At 40.7% G+C, this 16897-nt stretch overlaps 1 protein-coding gene across 2 annotated transcripts; it reads right to left on the minus strand.

Moving 5' to 3' along the window:
- Positions 1-1054: 1054 nt before the first annotated feature.
- LOC111337755 (trafficking protein particle complex subunit 12) lies at positions 1055-14972 on the minus strand. Of its 2 annotated transcripts, XM_088742659.1 has the most exons (16): positions 14624-14972; positions 12843-12944; positions 11835-11983; positions 11438-11498; positions 10831-10906; positions 8831-9564; positions 8238-8354; positions 7764-7877; positions 6142-6280; positions 5807-5992; positions 5479-5552; positions 4931-5029; positions 4401-4495; positions 3293-3380; positions 3052-3102; positions 1055-1928 (listed from the first exon to the last, which is right to left on the minus strand). In XM_088742659.1, the coding sequence occupies exons 1-16, from the start codon at positions 14846-14848 to the stop codon at positions 1737-1739; spliced, it is 2502 nt and encodes an 833-aa protein (XP_088598785.1). In that variant the 5' UTR covers positions 14849-14972; the 3' UTR covers positions 1055-1736. The 2 variants fall into 2 exon arrangements, with proteins under 2 accessions (XP_088598785.1, XP_088598786.1); XM_088742660.1 differs by lacking the exons at positions 11835-11983; positions 12843-12944; positions 14624-14972 and adding an exon at positions 11567-11794.
- Positions 14973-16897: the final 1925 nt, after the last annotated feature.

Below are 16897 nucleotides of genomic sequence, written 5' to 3' on the forward strand. Positions count from 1 at the left end.
CAATGGAAAATATTAACGGAAGCAGCACAATACCCGTCTTTGATATCAAAATAGCTTGTTCCAGGCCTTCAGTCAGAGGGGAAAATTTAGTCGCTCTGGCAGGCAAAAAAACAAACCGCGGTCTTAGTTGTCAGGGAAACGGGTGCGTAGACCCCTGCGTTCATCGCGCGCTTGCTTTTCCGCTCGTTTCCGCTGACCGTTGGACTGCCACCGGCTACTAAGAAATCAAGAAGTGGTTGAGAGCACTACTGAAATGATTGCGAGGGGGGAGGGGGGATACGCAATTCATCCAACTGTTAATCACCCAAAACAAATGAAAACATCGCTGGTTGGAGTTAATTCTCCCTGAGCTCTATAAAACTTGTTGCTCTAAGAACAATTACATATGATGCACGATCCTCACAGTAAATAGCGCTATTTAAGCAATAGTGAAAATCAGACCTGAAAAAAATCAGGCCTGTACGGGATTCGAACCACTGACCTCTGCGATACTAGTGCAGCGCTCTACCAATTGCGCTAATAAGCCAACTGGGAGCAGGCCGTTAAGTTGATTCGTAATAAACCCGTGAAAGTGATAAATGAGATGCAATGAAATATATGAAGTTCATATATTTTGTACTGCGGTATTAGATACATATGATGCACGATCCTCGCAGTAGATAGCGCTATTTAAGCAATAGCGAAAATCAGACCTGAAAAAAATCAGGCCTGTACGGGATTCGAACCACTGACCTCTGCGATACTAGTGCAGCGCTCTACCAATTGCGCTAACAAGCCAACTGGGAGCAGGCCGTTAAGTTGATTCGTAATAAACCTGTGAAAGTGATAAATGAGATGCAATGAAATATATGAAGTTCATATATTTTGTACTGCGGTATTAGATATCTACTGGGAGGATCGTGCATCATATGTATCTAATACCGCAGTACAAAATATATGAACTTCATATATTTCATTGCATCTCTTAGAACAATTGTTTGCGTAGGTAAAAAAACACTAAGGAGATAAGAAGTAACGAAAAAAGGAATGATAGTACTAACACTGATGGTAAATGTCACATTAAGAAAATTTAGAGGTTTAATTCACAGTTGGCGTTCAGGGTCCGTAATGCTATCTAAGCTCATTAGGGACTTTAAGCAAACCACGACGGCGATGGAAACGAGAACGTGGAAAAACAATAGATCTAATTGGCAGAACAATAACCTAGCACGTACGTTTTAAAACTTTGTACATTTCTTAGCCGTCTTTTGCAAAACAACAACGTGAAATCACCAAAATTTGCGTCGTCTGCGAAGCGAAACCGCGGCGGCAAATTATTTTAATTTACATTTGGAACTCAACGCTACTTTTATGCGTTATGTTGAGTTTGAAGTCTGGCGCCCTATGAGACGGTAAACACATGTAACCATTTTCGAAATTCTAACTAAAAGTTACCCTGGCTCCAGAGGTTTCTCTTTTTCTCCCTGTTTACAATACTTTCAGGCTGCGAAGCAGCGAGATTGGCCGAGCTTCGTAGCAGCGTCTCTTTTTCTCGGAGCTGCGAGCGAGAATCTCATTTTTTAATTGAGGCCTTCCGTGGCGTTACCGTCCGGACTGCTTAAAGTCCCTATTGTTTCTATTGTTAAGTAACTATTCATAATTTCGAGCGCAACACAGTTTCAAGAATGTTTTTTCTTCCTCGCCGATGTGTTGCATGAGGGCAACGAAAGTGTTACAGAGTGAAGAGCGTGCCAGTGTCAAGCAATCTTCAGGCAGGAAGTATTAAAGCCATCTCCTCGATGTTGGGCGACCAGTTCTAGAAGCTTTTGCTTCTTCTGCATGCTGTAGGACGATTCAAGTTCGTAAATGGTACACAGGTTAAAAAGAAGCCCTTCCTGAAGATTTGTTTTAGGGTCTTTCCAGATGATCCTCTCCAGTAAAGAAAGCGCCTGAAAAGAATAACCACAGAATAAGAAACGAATGAGCTATCTTCAGTTACAGGAAAACACCTTTTCGGACAACTGTCTGAGTTCTGTAACTAGTCACTTTTCTCTTGGGCTCTTCCAACAATCAAAACAAGCACCATCATTTACCCAAGCCAATCAAGAAATAAATAAAAGTCGATTATTGGTTGGGCTTTCGCCTTTCTTGCGTTTGTGAATGGCTGCCGTCTTTTCTAGTTCTTTGCCATATTTGGGGTTTTTTTAATTACCCAACGGTGAATCATGATTTATTAAGACTGATTTCATGGCAACGTTGCTACTTAGAGAAACTGGATGCATGACGTTGTCTGATCGATCGTCGACACCACACCCGTTGCTTTTTAGTTTGCTCTAATTTGAACCAATTGAATACTTTTTTGGTGGCATAAACAAATTAACAGCTTTTTTCAAAGCACATAACCACCTGTGCACGTTTCGGTCGGCGATTGAAAGTCGATTGTTAAGACGTTTGTTTCAAATTCGTTGTGATGAAGTTACAATGGATTCAAGGATTGACATTGAATGAAAGCGATCGTTCAACAAACAAACAAACATCACAGTTTCAAATGCACTATAGCATTGTTTTATGAGAAGGCAATAAACTACCGTAAATGCTCGAGTTAGCGCCCGGGCGCTTATTATGATTTTCTAAGGCGAGAGGGGGGCGCTTATTTGAAGCTGGGCGCTTACTTCGTTTATCAATTTTTAGCCTCAAAATGACTCTATCTTTATTTCTATTGGGAGCAAAGTTTTACGAGGAAATTGATAAAGTGAAGCAGCTATGTGCTCACATGGATATTTCTATCAAGGAAATGAGAAGCAAACCCGTGCGACTTTGAAAGGACATTACTATTTATTCTATTTAACAATGTCACATTTTATTAAAAGAACCGTATAGACCGTATACGTCTGGTATATCGTACCGAGTACCGAAACTGATTTTTTTCTCGGGGGAGGGGGGGCGCTTATTTGAAGGGGGGCGCTAAGTACAAATTTTGAGCCTTAGGAGTGGCGCTAATTCGAAGCGGGGCGCTTATTTGAGGCTGGGCGCTAATTCGAGCATTTACGGTATATGGTATATCAGACTTACCTCTTTTAGCTTGCCGAGATAAAGCAAACAAACAGCCACATTGTTGATGGCCTGCGCCCAAAAAGACAAAAAATAACCACAAAAAACAAAACAAAACAAAAAACCGTTTAAGAGAAAACTCATAGTTAAAACCAAGACAATGGAGAATTAAGGTTTAAAGGCGAGACTGGACAGGGTGTTAAAGACTGGGGCCGAATAAAATTCAGTCTAGCAGCTACTAAGAGTCAATGTAAACACTTACCACCGAACTATAGGGATCCAATTTAGTAGCAGCTATAAAATGTCTATGAGCTTCATCATATGATCCAGCAGATAACGCAAGCAAGCCCCTATTCGGGAATAAGAAAAACTTTGAGCCGGCAACAAGAACCTCTCCCACGTTGGTAGGAATTTACTTTGTTTGTTCATTCAACACTAGGAATTAGCGCGTTTGTAATCGAAATCTTTTCATGTTCTTTGCTTGCTCTGAGCAAAAGCACCTAATTTCACACCACAGTAAACATTGTGATCATAACAATAAAGGAAATGTTAACCGCCTCCCGGTTAGCTGGACTGTCGTACGGGAGGTCGAGGTCGATGGTTCGAGCCCCGGCCGGACCAACACTCACGGTCTTAAAATAACTGAGGAGAATGCGCTACCTTTCTGTAACATCAAGAAATGGATAGACATTCTAGTCTTCTCGGATAAGGACGAATAAACCGTAGGTCCCGTCTCCTGCATCTATTAATTTCTTTAATTTGGTTAGGCAGGGGACGTTAAAGAACCCACTCACGAGATTACTGTGATGTGGTCTGGCCTGTTTACTGGGAATTGTGGGGGGGGGGGGGGGAGGGGCATCTTCAAATAAGTTTCCTTCGACTGTTTGAAAACTGCTGATGCAGTCCGGCCAAAGTCCCCCGAAAAGTGTTGTGATGCGAACTAAAGAAGCCCTTGACTGTTGGACAAATTCTCCATACATGCACCATAGGAAATGTATAGAGAACGGTATGGAGAACTGATATTAAGAGTTAAACCTACACAAAATAATGGGAGAAAAATTGGCGCATGATTTTTTTTAATGGGACCTAGTACGCGCTACGTTTTCTGGCATCGCGCAATCCTTCAGTAAAGGAAGTGTAGTCAGGTAACTCTTTACTGCTCCTCCATAAAGCTAACGATCGAAAAGCCGCCATTCTAAACTTTGCTCCTGCAAATCATTCAACCCTTTAAAATTCTGGTTTAAAATTAACTTTTCCCGCAGACGCAGCACAACGATATCATTACAAGCTGGACTCCCATGCGAATTGGGAAAGGAAGGGTGACCAGATTTAAACTTGTCACAAAAAAATTTTCCAAAGTGAGCACCTACTTATTCATGACTACACTGCTGAGTGAGTTTGGGTCACCAGTCGCTTTTGATTCCACCTGCTTGAAATAACTCTGTGCCGTTTCCAAGTCTCCAAGCTGTAAACAAACATCGCACAAGGTAACATCCAACAGAGTGTCGAAAGAAATTCGGGATTTCTAAAGTATTGTTTCAGTACAATATGTGATTACTCAAGAAAACTCGCGCAAAATCTCTTCCGATGATGTTTTCCCGCTTTTTTTGCCCTCAGTTCTCATTGGCTACTTGTGATCTTTATCTTTTTCTGATTGGCCGAGATTTCTCAGGTTTAGTTTCAACTACACTCTATGATTGGTTAAGAAAACTCCCGCACCCTCTCAGCCAATCAGATGAGGAAGTTCCAACAGTCGATTGGTCGCATGCGTTTTCCCGCGGCTCAGTAAATTTGCCTCAGTCTCAATACCCGCGCCCATTTTGGGTTTACGAAGAAAATGAGTCTTAGGCAACAGACTTAAAAATGGAGGTAAAATATATAAATAACTTACGCGGCTTACCTGTAAGTAGATTCTTCCTATTCCAGATAACAAATTGAATGCACAAGAAGGATCTTTATCCATAATAGACTTGAACACTGTCACAGCTAAACTGTAATCCTGTAGGTTTGAAAATATTGTAAATATGTGGTTAGCACTTGGTATCATTCAGCAGGCCTTCTGTGGAAACGAGTTTGAATGCGCAAGAAAAAAAAAAAAATCGCAGTAACCCAGTACAGAAAAGTTACTTTTCATGAAAAGACCAGTTAAAGTCAGCTTCTTTTAGTATTTCTGATAAAAAAAAACTATTCCTAATCATATTGCCCAGCGTGCGAAATCTGTGTTCTTTCACGGTGCAATAATCCGACATCAACAATAACAGAGGCTACAATAAAATAAAATAACGTTAAGTCATCCTCCATCTTCGATATTGCGCTGATCCATTCACCCTTTGACTCCCGAGATCTGGATAATAATTCTCGCCTCTATATACTATACTCTACCTTGTAGATAGGCTAAGAGAATTATACTTAAGAAAAGAAATATAATAGAAATTTAGTTCATCTCACCTTCATCCCAAGAAAACAGTTTCCTATCGAATACAGAAGGCGCACCTCTCTGGAGATCCACAACTCTATAGCAGCTGAAAAAATAAACAACAACAACAACAAACGGTAAATGACTTTTTCATATATTATGCATTTTTTTCATTTAGTTTAGTAATAACAGCATTAAATTAATCACATCAGCACCTCGGGTTCAGACAGAGGATGTTGTTACAAGGAGCCAACAAGAACTTACAGTGAAGGGTCTAAAGTGGCAGAAAACGTATCACTTTCGACACTCAGCTTTCAACACCAAATTGAACATTTCTGTGTCATGTGGGATTTACTTTACCCAATCTGTTCTCGGGTGTCATCTCCCCCTGACCACCCTCCTCGGTCAGATTGTCCTGCAAGTTTTTCTGAATCCTACAGCATGTCCTTAGCAGCTCATAAAGGTTGTCTAGGGCATCCTTTGGTCGACCCATGTACTGGGGTAGTTCTGCCTGCAAAATCCGCAATGAAAATGGTACCATAGACCCTGTAAACCACAGAAAAAAAGGGAGTAAAGACTTCGCTTTGAACGGAGCTTAGTTATTAAACTCTGCAGACGAGGGGATCCGTATAGCTGAGAACCTTAATTCACCTCATCGAAAAAAAAAAAAGAAATGGTATCACTTCGACACGTACCTTTTCTTCCTGGATATGTATCAGGGTAAAACTCATAAAACTGGTCAGGCTGGTTAAAACTTCCAAAGGCTTCTAATTCAACCTCGGCAGTACTAAACATCTGTAGCTTGAACAAAAGAGCTATTCTACAAAACCAAACCTGTAGGTAGGTGACAAGAAGACCAGCTCATCAGTGAGACCCCATAGTAACTACCCCTCCCTCCCCTTAAGTCATATTAAATTCCCTCCATATGGAAGTATCAACAAACAAGAAAAATGGTGGGAACTGACGGGAGAGGGGAGCATACAAAACCATTTAAGGAACCATGCTTGGGATAAAGTCAACATCTGATACAAAATCTTCATAGAAAAATGTTTGTGACACAAAGAAAATCCTAGTACCTTTACTAAAACTAGAACTCTTTATAGGTGATTTTAATTATTGAATGCCTCTTTTGACTCCCAATCATACTCAGTAGCTAATACAGGTTCCACAGGAAAAAAAAAATGATAAAGGATGCCATTTCAGGCCATAACTGACCACTTAATGTACAAAATCTAGCTCAAAAATACTACTAACATTGATTTTGGAAGATAAATATGGATTAAATTTTACTTGTAAAAATTAATTATTCTTATTTTTATTTGAGTGGTCACACTTGAAGTGACCATTTAATACAGATGGACAACAACAGAAACAGGCCGTTGGGACTAAGAAAAAGGTGACCAAAACTGTTTTGTAGAGGTGACTGCCTAATAGAGGTGAAAATTACAGTGATTAAGGGGAAAAAAATTCCAGACTTTGAAAACTGACTGCTTTATACAAGGTGACTGACCCCTACTAACACCGTGCTGCTTGATACAGGTTTGTCTATGTCTGGGTTTGTTACGCAGAATTTGTATAGCTACATTAACACATCTGTTATGACTCTATGCAATTGTACACATGGAGATCTTACTCATATATCATTACCATCATCATCATCATTTCTATTATTGCAAAGTAAACAAAAACTGAGCATGTAAAGATGAAACAATTTTAGTGTAATAGAAAAATCCGAGCCCCAGATGGGACTTGAATGCTTTAATGTGACAGCGTGATGCTGTTAGTGAGTTTCACAGGCGCTGACCAATACTTGGCTGTGTAGCAGCACGATGGGGTTCCAGTCGAGGCCCACAAATTGACCCTTGTTCACCATAGAGTCTCCAGTAGCTCAGTGGTTAGAGCATCCAACTAGATCATGGAGGGTCGTGGGTTCAAGTCTCATCTGGGGCTCGGATTTTTCTATTACACTAAACAAAAACTGAGTAGAAAAAGGAAAATCAAGAAAGAAAACCAGGAAAAACAAATAGGGGAGGGATAACTTCTTGGCATCTGTTTTCAGCCATTTTTACACATGTATTCAAATGTTTGCATTTAATGTGAAAGAGGGATCTCTTTTTGTAAATTTTCTACAGGCTTTACCTAAAGGGTAAAGGGAGAGTGAACAAAATGAGAGGTTGTTCATTGCCATAAAGGTTACTCCTAGTCTATAGAGGTTTTGCATGGCAGCCATGTTGCATGGCAGGAACAATGAAAATATTTTGCATAAGAAAGAAATTTTTTTCCCATGCAACATGGCTGCTGTGCAAAACCTCTATACCTGTAGGGTCTTGTGGGTGTGTAAGGCCCTCTGACCCTTCTGTCCCACACCCTGGCCATGTGCTGTCAGGAACCTGGTGGTAAATTCCAGAGCTGCTCGCCAGCACTGTTGTCTCTGAAAGGAGATTGGGATTGGGACACAACTATAGCATCAACTATTTTATGATTATCATAACAAAATGGCAATACTGTTGTACAGTGAAAGGTGGTTCCACTAGCTCAGCTGAGAACTGACCCATGGCAACTGACATATGGAGCCAAAGTTATCTCATATTTGCTGACTGGTATCAACAACCTAACTAACAACAACCTACCTTTCATGTGACCACACCCTACAGGTAGGCCCTCTGATATCAATGAGTTACTGCAAAGCCTTATGAGTATGAAACAACTTGGTGTACACCTAAATTTGAATGTGATACTGGTTCTGGATGCAAAAGTTGTGAACTCTCAATGATGGGTTCCTTTGACATACCAGTAATTCTCTGAGCCCTGACTCATCCAATGGAACACTGTCAACACTCAGTGTCTTTCTATTTTCTGCATCCTGTTCACCCATAAACTTTGACATCAGCTCCTTCACTGGGTCTTCCTAAAAAGTGAACATGGATTGCACTTAGGACTATGGACCATTAAAACTGCCTTGCCTAAATGGAAAGTGGCTGCCTGGGGTATCCAAGTGCTTCCACTATCTCCTAAGTGAGCCAGCCCTCAGACAGAAAACTGCCTCCATGGCTGGCAAATCCCAACAACCCAGCTACAAGACCCTATTCCAAGTACCCATCAACAATGTTTAGACCAGTAAAATAAAAAAGGGGTGCCTTATAATGGGGAGGTGCTTGAAGACAAACTCTACAAAACTGCTTAGGACTACTAAGAACTACTGCCACCATACTACATATGAACTCCACGATACAGCTGAAATGAACCGTGAAATTCTACCTTCACCTACACTTGTGACTGGGGATAAGAACGGGCATTGCTAAGCTTGTGGGCATTAACTTTGTTAATTTGTCATTTACCTAAATGAGATAAGTACAAAGAAACACTCCAGAAGCAGAAACCAACCTGTGGACCTTCAATAACCAATCCAGGAGATGTTAAGAACTGTTGATCGACATCTGCTGGATTCAGCATACCTGATCCAATGGTGACAAGAAACTGATTAGTCTGAGGTGTCGCTATCCAAGCTGAGGATCTTCTCTCAGCTTCAGTTTGTTTGCTTCTCACCCACTCTCCTTCAGGGGTCGGCGGAGCTGAAGGGCGTTTTTGTTCCTTCAGAATTTCAAGTTTGAGACTGGATGATTCTTGGTTTTGCATAGAATTAAGAGGATCATCATAGACCACTGAAGTTTGACTTGGAATTGGGGCAAGAGGTGGCATGGGAGTTTCAGCCCCTTGGAATGGAGGCCATTGATCTGAGACTTGTTGCATTGTGTCCTGGTCATTCACCATCTTGAACTCCAAATCTCCCTGAGATGGTTCTGGCACTGATTGTTTTTGAGAGGGTTGATGAATTGGCTCTGGAAATTCCACTGATGCTGGAAACTTTTGTCCCCCTATTTGTGAAAATGGATCAGACGCAGCTGGGGCAACAAGAGAATCAAAGAAGCTTTGTCCTTCTGCATCACCACTTGCACTGGTGTTCGAAGAAAACAAATCACTGAGGGTACGGTTGTCACCCTGCTCTGATGGTACCCCTTGAATTTCCACACTCTGAACAGATTCATCTGACAATATGCTGGTAAACTTTGTTTTGGTAGGACTTGTTTCTGGTGAACTTTCATTCATCCACTGACCCTCTAAAAAAAACAAATTCAGTAACTCAGCAATTGTGCAACTTAGTACCCCTCCCCTAACCTAACAGTAACCCTAAATTGTTATCAAGTGACTGTCATTAGATAAGGAGAGGGTGGGTACACAGTAACTCAGCAATTGTGCACCAGTACCCTTCCCCTAACCTAACAGTAACCCTAAATTTTTATCAAGTGACTGTCATTAGGTTAGGAGAGGGGTGGGTGCACAGTAACTCAGCAATTGTACACCAGTACCCCTCCCCTAACCCAATATTAAACCTAACTTTTTATCAAGTGACTGTCAATTTGTTAGGGGAGGGGTGGGTGCACAGTTGCTCAAATACTGACATTGATCCACAAATTCAAGGACTCTCACTTTTATTTCACATGACTTCATCCACCTGTCCATAAAAAGGCATAGTTAACCCTTTAGCTCCCAGAAGTGATTAACAAGTAACTTCTCCCTGTAAGACCCATACACAATTCAACAAACAAGTAATGAGAATACTCAAACTCATTGGTGGAAGTTGTTCTCTTGATCTAACACCAAATTCTTGTAACTAATTTACAAGGAAATGTGTAGCAGCTGGAGGAGAGAATTTACAATCAGATCAGGATTAAAGGGGAGAGGGTCCTTAAGTGCCAATAATCATTGATTGTTTTCATGTTCACAAAGAAATTTCCAAGCTTATCATGTTCCTATACGAGGAAGATAGACTAGAAACAATCCTGATCAGCTATCTAACATGTATGATATAAGAGTCCAGTGAAGGAGAAATGGTGGACGAGAAAGGGAAGTCTAAGTCTCTACCCCCTCTCTTTTACTCAACCCATCTCACTTGAGTTTGAAATACTTCCCAAATTAATTCTTTAGACCCAAACATCAGTATACATATTTTCCATACCCTTGCATTGCTGTGCTCTAAGAAAAATTGAAGGGAGCCCAGTGCTCAGAAACTGTGAAATCCAGGGTGCCCAGAATATGCTTTTTATGAAAAAACTAAGATTCCTGAGTCGCCCAAGAACAAAAGTAAGGCACCAGGGGCCACTGGGAGCTTCTAGACCACAGCCCTGCCTTGGAGTAATTCATGGGTGACATCGTAAGAAGAAATTAGATGCTGGTCACTCTTAGAGGTTAAAGGATTAACTATCCATGCTGTAAAGGATGACTGAAAATGAGTCAGGGCGACTACAACTCTCAGGGTGTAACAGCAAAGACGATCAAATTGGCCATAAAATCTGCTACATTTCATGAAGACCTTGAAAACTTACCCTCTGGACTTGGGCATTGCCAGCCAAACACATTGTTCATTATCTCTGGGTTTCGATAAAGCCAATTTTCAAACTCCTAAGAACACAGATAAGACTAAATTATCTATCAAAGACTTGAAATCAGAATTTTTTTCTTCATGATATCTAGATCAAAAGACAACATCTACCTAGTGATTGTTGTCAGAAATGATTATTCAATGATCTTCATGGTAAAGTCTGTTTACGAGCCAACTGGCCCATCAGGCCGGTGTTTAACTCCAGTTTCTGTAGCATGAAGTGACTAAGAGTATTTCTACTCCCCCCTGGATGGGATGCTAGTCCATTGCAGGGTTACCCCCAGCATTAATTTTGCCAGTACCCATTTATACACCTGGGTGAAGAGAGGCACTGTGAGAGTAAAGTGTCTTGCCCAAGAACACAACACAATGTCCCCGGCCGGGGCACGAACCCGGACCACTCGATCCGGAGTCGAGCGCACCAACCATGAGGCCACCGCGCCTCCACAATGATCTTCATGGTTCAAAGCAAAAGTCAGGACACCTAAATATATCAAAGTTATTACAAATTTGCATGCCAGAGCATTTTTTATTGACTACATTTAACTAACCTTAGCAGAAAGCTTTCCTGTTTTGGACACATTACCAGTATCAAATGCATCACTGACAATCCTGAAACAGAATTAATACAAGTCATGGTGGTTAAATCAACCAATCAAACACTATGTTAGGTAACTTACATTCCTGGTAAAGTTTCTTCAATTGCCTTCACTCAGTATACATTTTTCAAAATTGAGATCCCATCCCAAAACCCTGGAAAAATAAAGGGTATAAATTTCTAAAGAAACAGTGGTGCTGCATCAGTAGAGGAGTGTTGGAAGATACAGGTAATTTGGTGTTATCAACAGAGTTGATAATGTAACTTGGCCACCATGTGATTTTCTTACTAGGCTCCAACACCCAACTACTAAATTTTCAAAATCAGGCAAACTAATTGATTACAAAAACCTTGAAACAGTTTCAATCAGCTTGTCTGTCTTGTTCCCCTCCATAGGCTGTTCTGTTTCTTCCACATTGTCCAATATAATTTGCGCTGACTCAAGAGAACTTAAGAGAACAGCAGTCAGTTCATCTCTGCTAACACCATCATCATCAGACTGCAATCAGAGAAGGAGATCAGATGTGATATACCTCAGGATGTATATGTTAAAATGAAGGTTTTGTAGTAGCAGAGCTCGCAGCACATGCGGCATAGACCCATAATTATACAAAATAGTGGTAATGACCCACTAAGCTGAAAAAATTTGGACTTATGACCATACAGGCATCCGTACAAGGTGCTACTTTTAGTATGCATGGTCAACTGTACTGCAGGCATGCCAATGCCATGGCTTTAGTCTTGTCCAGCGGGTGTTTGAGCACAATGCATGTGCTACACTTGTACGTAGCTGAGGAGACTCTGGGTTTGAGGTGAATTTAGTGGATGGTACGTTAACATGCACTTTATCTATAGTAGGAGCTTTAGTTTTGTTGACAAGACGTACGGGAAAAAAAATGCAAGCTTCGCTTTTAGGCTCGGCTAAATCTATATATTATTTTCAGTCTCCATGGTGGTAACTTTTGGATTTTGTGTGAACAAATCTTGCCATTTGAGGCAACAAAAATTTCTGCCAGGAGCTTAATATATTTGCAATTTTCTGTTCTATCAGCAGATAATTAGCAAAGGATCAAAATCTAATAATTTCAAATTTTCCAGTGTCTTGAATTAGGCAAAGGTACAAGGACCTACAATGATCTGTAGTTGGATAACTTGAGTGAGACCAAAAAAAAAAATTATGTACAAGTTGACACTTAATTAGCATTCATAGTTTTTTTATGCAGAACAAAAAACAGCAGGTTCTCATGGAACTTTATTTAAAAGGATTTATTGATGCAGGAACCTATTTTGCTTTGCAGATCAAACGAAATCCAATAATTTTTCTCGCACAAATAGTAATACGTATCAAAAATAAGTACCAGATTGAAAATGTGGAATAGTAATCTGCACTTGTCCTTCACTTTCCCGTGCAAGCAAAGGGCTATCCCTCCAATAAACTCTTCCAAATCGATAGTACCACTCTGTAAGGAAATAAAATCATCAATAACCAAGAATGCAATGATTGTTAGCACTTCATCATTAATTTTTTTTTCGTTCTTTCCTCTGTTAAGATGCAACTAGGAAAGCCCGCATTCCAATAACAAGGTGTTCATCTAAAAATAGTCTATTGATTCTGAAGAAAGTTTGAAAAACCCTCCCACCCCTCTGGAAATTACACATCTCTTCTCACATAAGGACTGTACTGTACTGGTTAGCAGGGGAAGTTAAAGAACCTACACACTTATACATACATACATACATACCTCAGTTGACCACTCCCCATGGGGGCTTTTCAGGGCCAATTCCCACCCATCCCACCCCAGGGGAGGACATCCAAGACACAGTAATCTCGTGTGTGGGAAATTAACGTCTCCTACCCCTAACCCTGCAGGAGACGGGGCCTACGGTTTATTCATCCTTATCCGAGAAGACTAGAATATCCATCCATTTCTTGCTACCTTTATAGAAAGGTAGTAATTTCTCCTCACTTATTTTAAGACCATGAGTATCAGTCCAGCTGAGGCTCGAACCCTCGACCTCCCGTACAACACAATCCAGTGCTCTAACCAATTGAGCTAACCGGGAGGTGGTAATCACAAAGAGTAGGGAACATATATAGCTCCCGGTGTTGTGGTCTGGCCTTTTCACTGAAATTGGGGTAGGGGATAGGGAAAGGTAATTTACCTATTTGGGGATAATCTTGTCCTATTGTAAATTTACCTGCCTTTGGAAAATTGTTGAATACAATACAATATCTCTTAGAGCATCTTAGAGCATGAAACTTCTATGGTAAGATCTCGCTGCTGAAAGGGTAAAGTAAGCTTATGAGACAGATGCCCCATTCTTATGAAGCTTAACCCCAAACTCCCAGGATACAATGAGTACTTCTCCCTTCTAACTCCCTTACATTTCATTGAAGAATAGACAAGAGAATTTGGCATTACATCAAGATAACACCAGCTCACAGATAGGCTTGTTTGTACTCATACCTTGTTTGCAAGCTTACATATTGGAAATGTACGGAGAAATTACATACATACATACATACATACATGGTACATACATACATACATACATAGGTTAATTGACCACTCCCCATGGGGGCTTTTCTGGGCCAACACCCACCCATCCCTTCCAGGGGAGGACATCCCCCACAAAGTAATCTCGTGCATGGGAAATTAACCTCTCCTACCCCTAACCCTGCAGGAGACGCAGCCTACGGTTTATTCGTCCTTATCTGAGAAGACTAGAATATCTATCCATTTCTTGATTATAGAAAGGTAGCAAATTCTCCTCACTTATTTTAAGACCATGAGTATTGGTAGATAACTTCTGGGAGTTAAGGATTAACTCGGTTTGAACAGCATAAAGCAACTAGGTGTATTACACCCCCCCCCCCCCCCCCAACCCCCGTGCAGGAACCGGTCCATTGCAAGGTCACCCCATGACATTTCCAAAAGTTTTTTCAATATTTTTCAAACAAATATTTTTTCTCCTCAAGTTTCCCTGACACTTAACTGTAACTGGTTCACCTGGAATAGCAACTATTTTACACATGACATCAGATCATAGTTAGTACCTATGCTGTAAGTAAGCACATAATCAACCCTGACCATAATTGACAAGAATTGCAAAAACCAATGAAAATGAAGTACTGCACCTCATTTCGATCAAAAGCGTGAAAGAGGCGTTCAGCAATAAAGCCAGGCAGTCGGAAGCGTTCAGCGAAATCTTGCCGATTGATCAGAGATAGTTCCACATGTCGCGTTCCATCCTCTCTCTTCGTCGAAATCTCGTTAAACACCGCCTCGATGTTTGCTAATTCTAAACTGCTTAGTTTCTTCACAGCACTTTTGTAACTTTCCTTGGAACTTCCATGGCCCATTTTGTTAAAAACTGGAAAGTTAAGTGAACGATTAACCAAACATCTTCAAGCAATTCGACCGAAATACAAGAATGTTTTCATTCTAAAATCCAAAATGGCGACTATGTCGGAAAACCGCAGTTGGATCGCGGATTCAATATGAGCAACTTAAGTACTCTCAGAGGTTTGGTACTCGGAGGTGTGGTTGGGGGCTTTTAGTGGTCTCCATGGGATCTTGCTAATTTTTCTGTGAATTGAGGACTTATTATGCAGCGCGCAAGAAATCCAAAACGTCACACCGCGCAATTTCGCTGCTAAATATAAACCGATTATTAAAAGAAGAAAATATCAACAACTTGTTCTGTGACGCTCTAAGATCGACATGTGTCGCTGAGGAGATATTAGATTTTATTAAAAACTAGATCATTGGATAATGCAATTCAAGACTTTTTATTGGCTTAGCCATTATGGTATATCAGCCAATATACCATAATCTACAAATATGGCAAGCGTACGTTAAAAGGGAGCTAAAAATTTAATAAAATTTAATAATTTAATTAACGTTTTAATTAAACAATTATTCCACTCGCGCTTGTTGGATATGAGATGATTATAGCCAACGAGGCCACAGGCAGCCCAAGCTCACTACGAGGAAAGCGGACGTGACTCTTACCGTGTTGCGTAACGTTTTATATTTAGAAAGGTTTGTATGGGATGTTATCGGTTTGCCTTAAGAGAGAGAAAAAAATGTCTTGTTTTGAAATATAATGGGCTCACTTTATTGCCTTGTTGTTTTCTTTGTTGATTCCGAACGTCTCAGGCCATTTTGAAGCGTTTTCGGCGAGTTAGCGCTATGTTGGTGTTCAACTGCTAAAAGAAAGACAAGGCCGGAAACCTATTTTAGAAGCGTCCGTCGCCCGAAGCGAATAATTCCGCCAAAAAACTCGCCGAAAACGCTTCAAAATGGCCTGAGACGTTCGGAATCAACAAAGAAAACAACAAGGCAATAAAGTGAGCCCATTATATTTCAAAACAAGACATTTTTTTCTCTCTTTTAAGGCAAACCGATAACATCCCATACAAACCTTTCTAAATATAAAACGTTACGCAACACGGTAAGAGTCACGTCCGCTTTTCTCGTAGTGAGCTTGGGCTGCCTGTGACGAGGCGCTACGCGCCTCGTTTGCTATCTATCATCTCATATCCAACGCGCGCTTGCGGAATAATTGTTAAATATTTCTAAAAAAGAATTAGAGTACCCTCATGTGGGCTCAGTTTTTTTGAGACCTCACCCTATTTCCTTTGTGATACTTTCGATCTGCTCATACGAGGCGGAGTGTTACTTGGCCCTCTTGATATCAGTTGTCGTGTTGGCGTTATCCACACGTTGACTAGTCTTCTTCGCAGCCGTTTTTAGGCTCGTCACGCAACGCTCCTCCCCACTAAGGAGGAGAAGGAGCGTTGCGTGACGAGCCTAAAAACGGCTGCGAAGGAGACTACATGTTGACAAACCGAGTTTAGTTTTCTCACCAGTTGATATCCGGCTGAATTTCCCAATTGAACAAATAAACAAAAATGATCGTTATTAACACTACCTGAACTTCAGTTACACCGCAGATAAATTGACCGTAGTATAAGGAATAGATAAAGTGCATTGCTTTGCCATGCCTCGCCTTACTCTTGCTGTTGTTTTAGAATCACTTATTTGGCAAAAAATCGGCGAGGCAAAGAAGATGAAACGTTCCTGATATTTATCCTCGTCTGGCAGACTTACCAAGTGGTGTAAATAAGATTAAAATTTGTTGAGGGCTTAGGGTGTCTATGAATACTTTTACGAGGATTTCTACTCGTAAAAGTTATTCGAAATTAAGCCATACTGACGTCCTTTGATCAAAAGAGCCTATCGAGATAGTAAAAAACCCAAATAAAATATTCTTTTAAAAAAATGTTAGAAAAAACATGAAACGAATGTGCACAACGCATGGCTGGTTTAAATCCTATTTTTCTCGATGCCGCAAACATTTTCCGGCAAACTATATTCTGTCCCAGTATAACGTTCGCAATTCACTC

Source organism: Stylophora pistillata, chromosome 13 (genome assembly GCF_964205215.1).
Source record: "Stylophora pistillata chromosome 13, jaStyPist1.2, whole genome shotgun sequence".
NCBI classification, from domain to species: domain Eukaryota; kingdom Metazoa; phylum Cnidaria; class Anthozoa; order Scleractinia; family Pocilloporidae; genus Stylophora; species Stylophora pistillata.

Excerpts from the sequence above, each read along its gene's own strand:
- LOC111337755 (XM_088742659.1), bottom strand. The coding sequence starts at position 14,848 with ATGGGCCATGGAAGTTCCAAGGAAAGTTACAAAAGTGCTGTGAAGAAA. Across the intron at positions 12,945-14,623 it reads ACGCTTTTGATCGAAATGAG|AGTGGTACTATCGATTTGGA; the intron begins GTGCAGTACTTC and ends ATTTCCTTACAG. Across the intron at positions 5,993-6,141 it reads TACATATCCAGGAAGAAAAG|GGTCTATGGTACCATTTTCA; the intron begins GTACGTGTCGAA and ends TGTGGTTTACAG.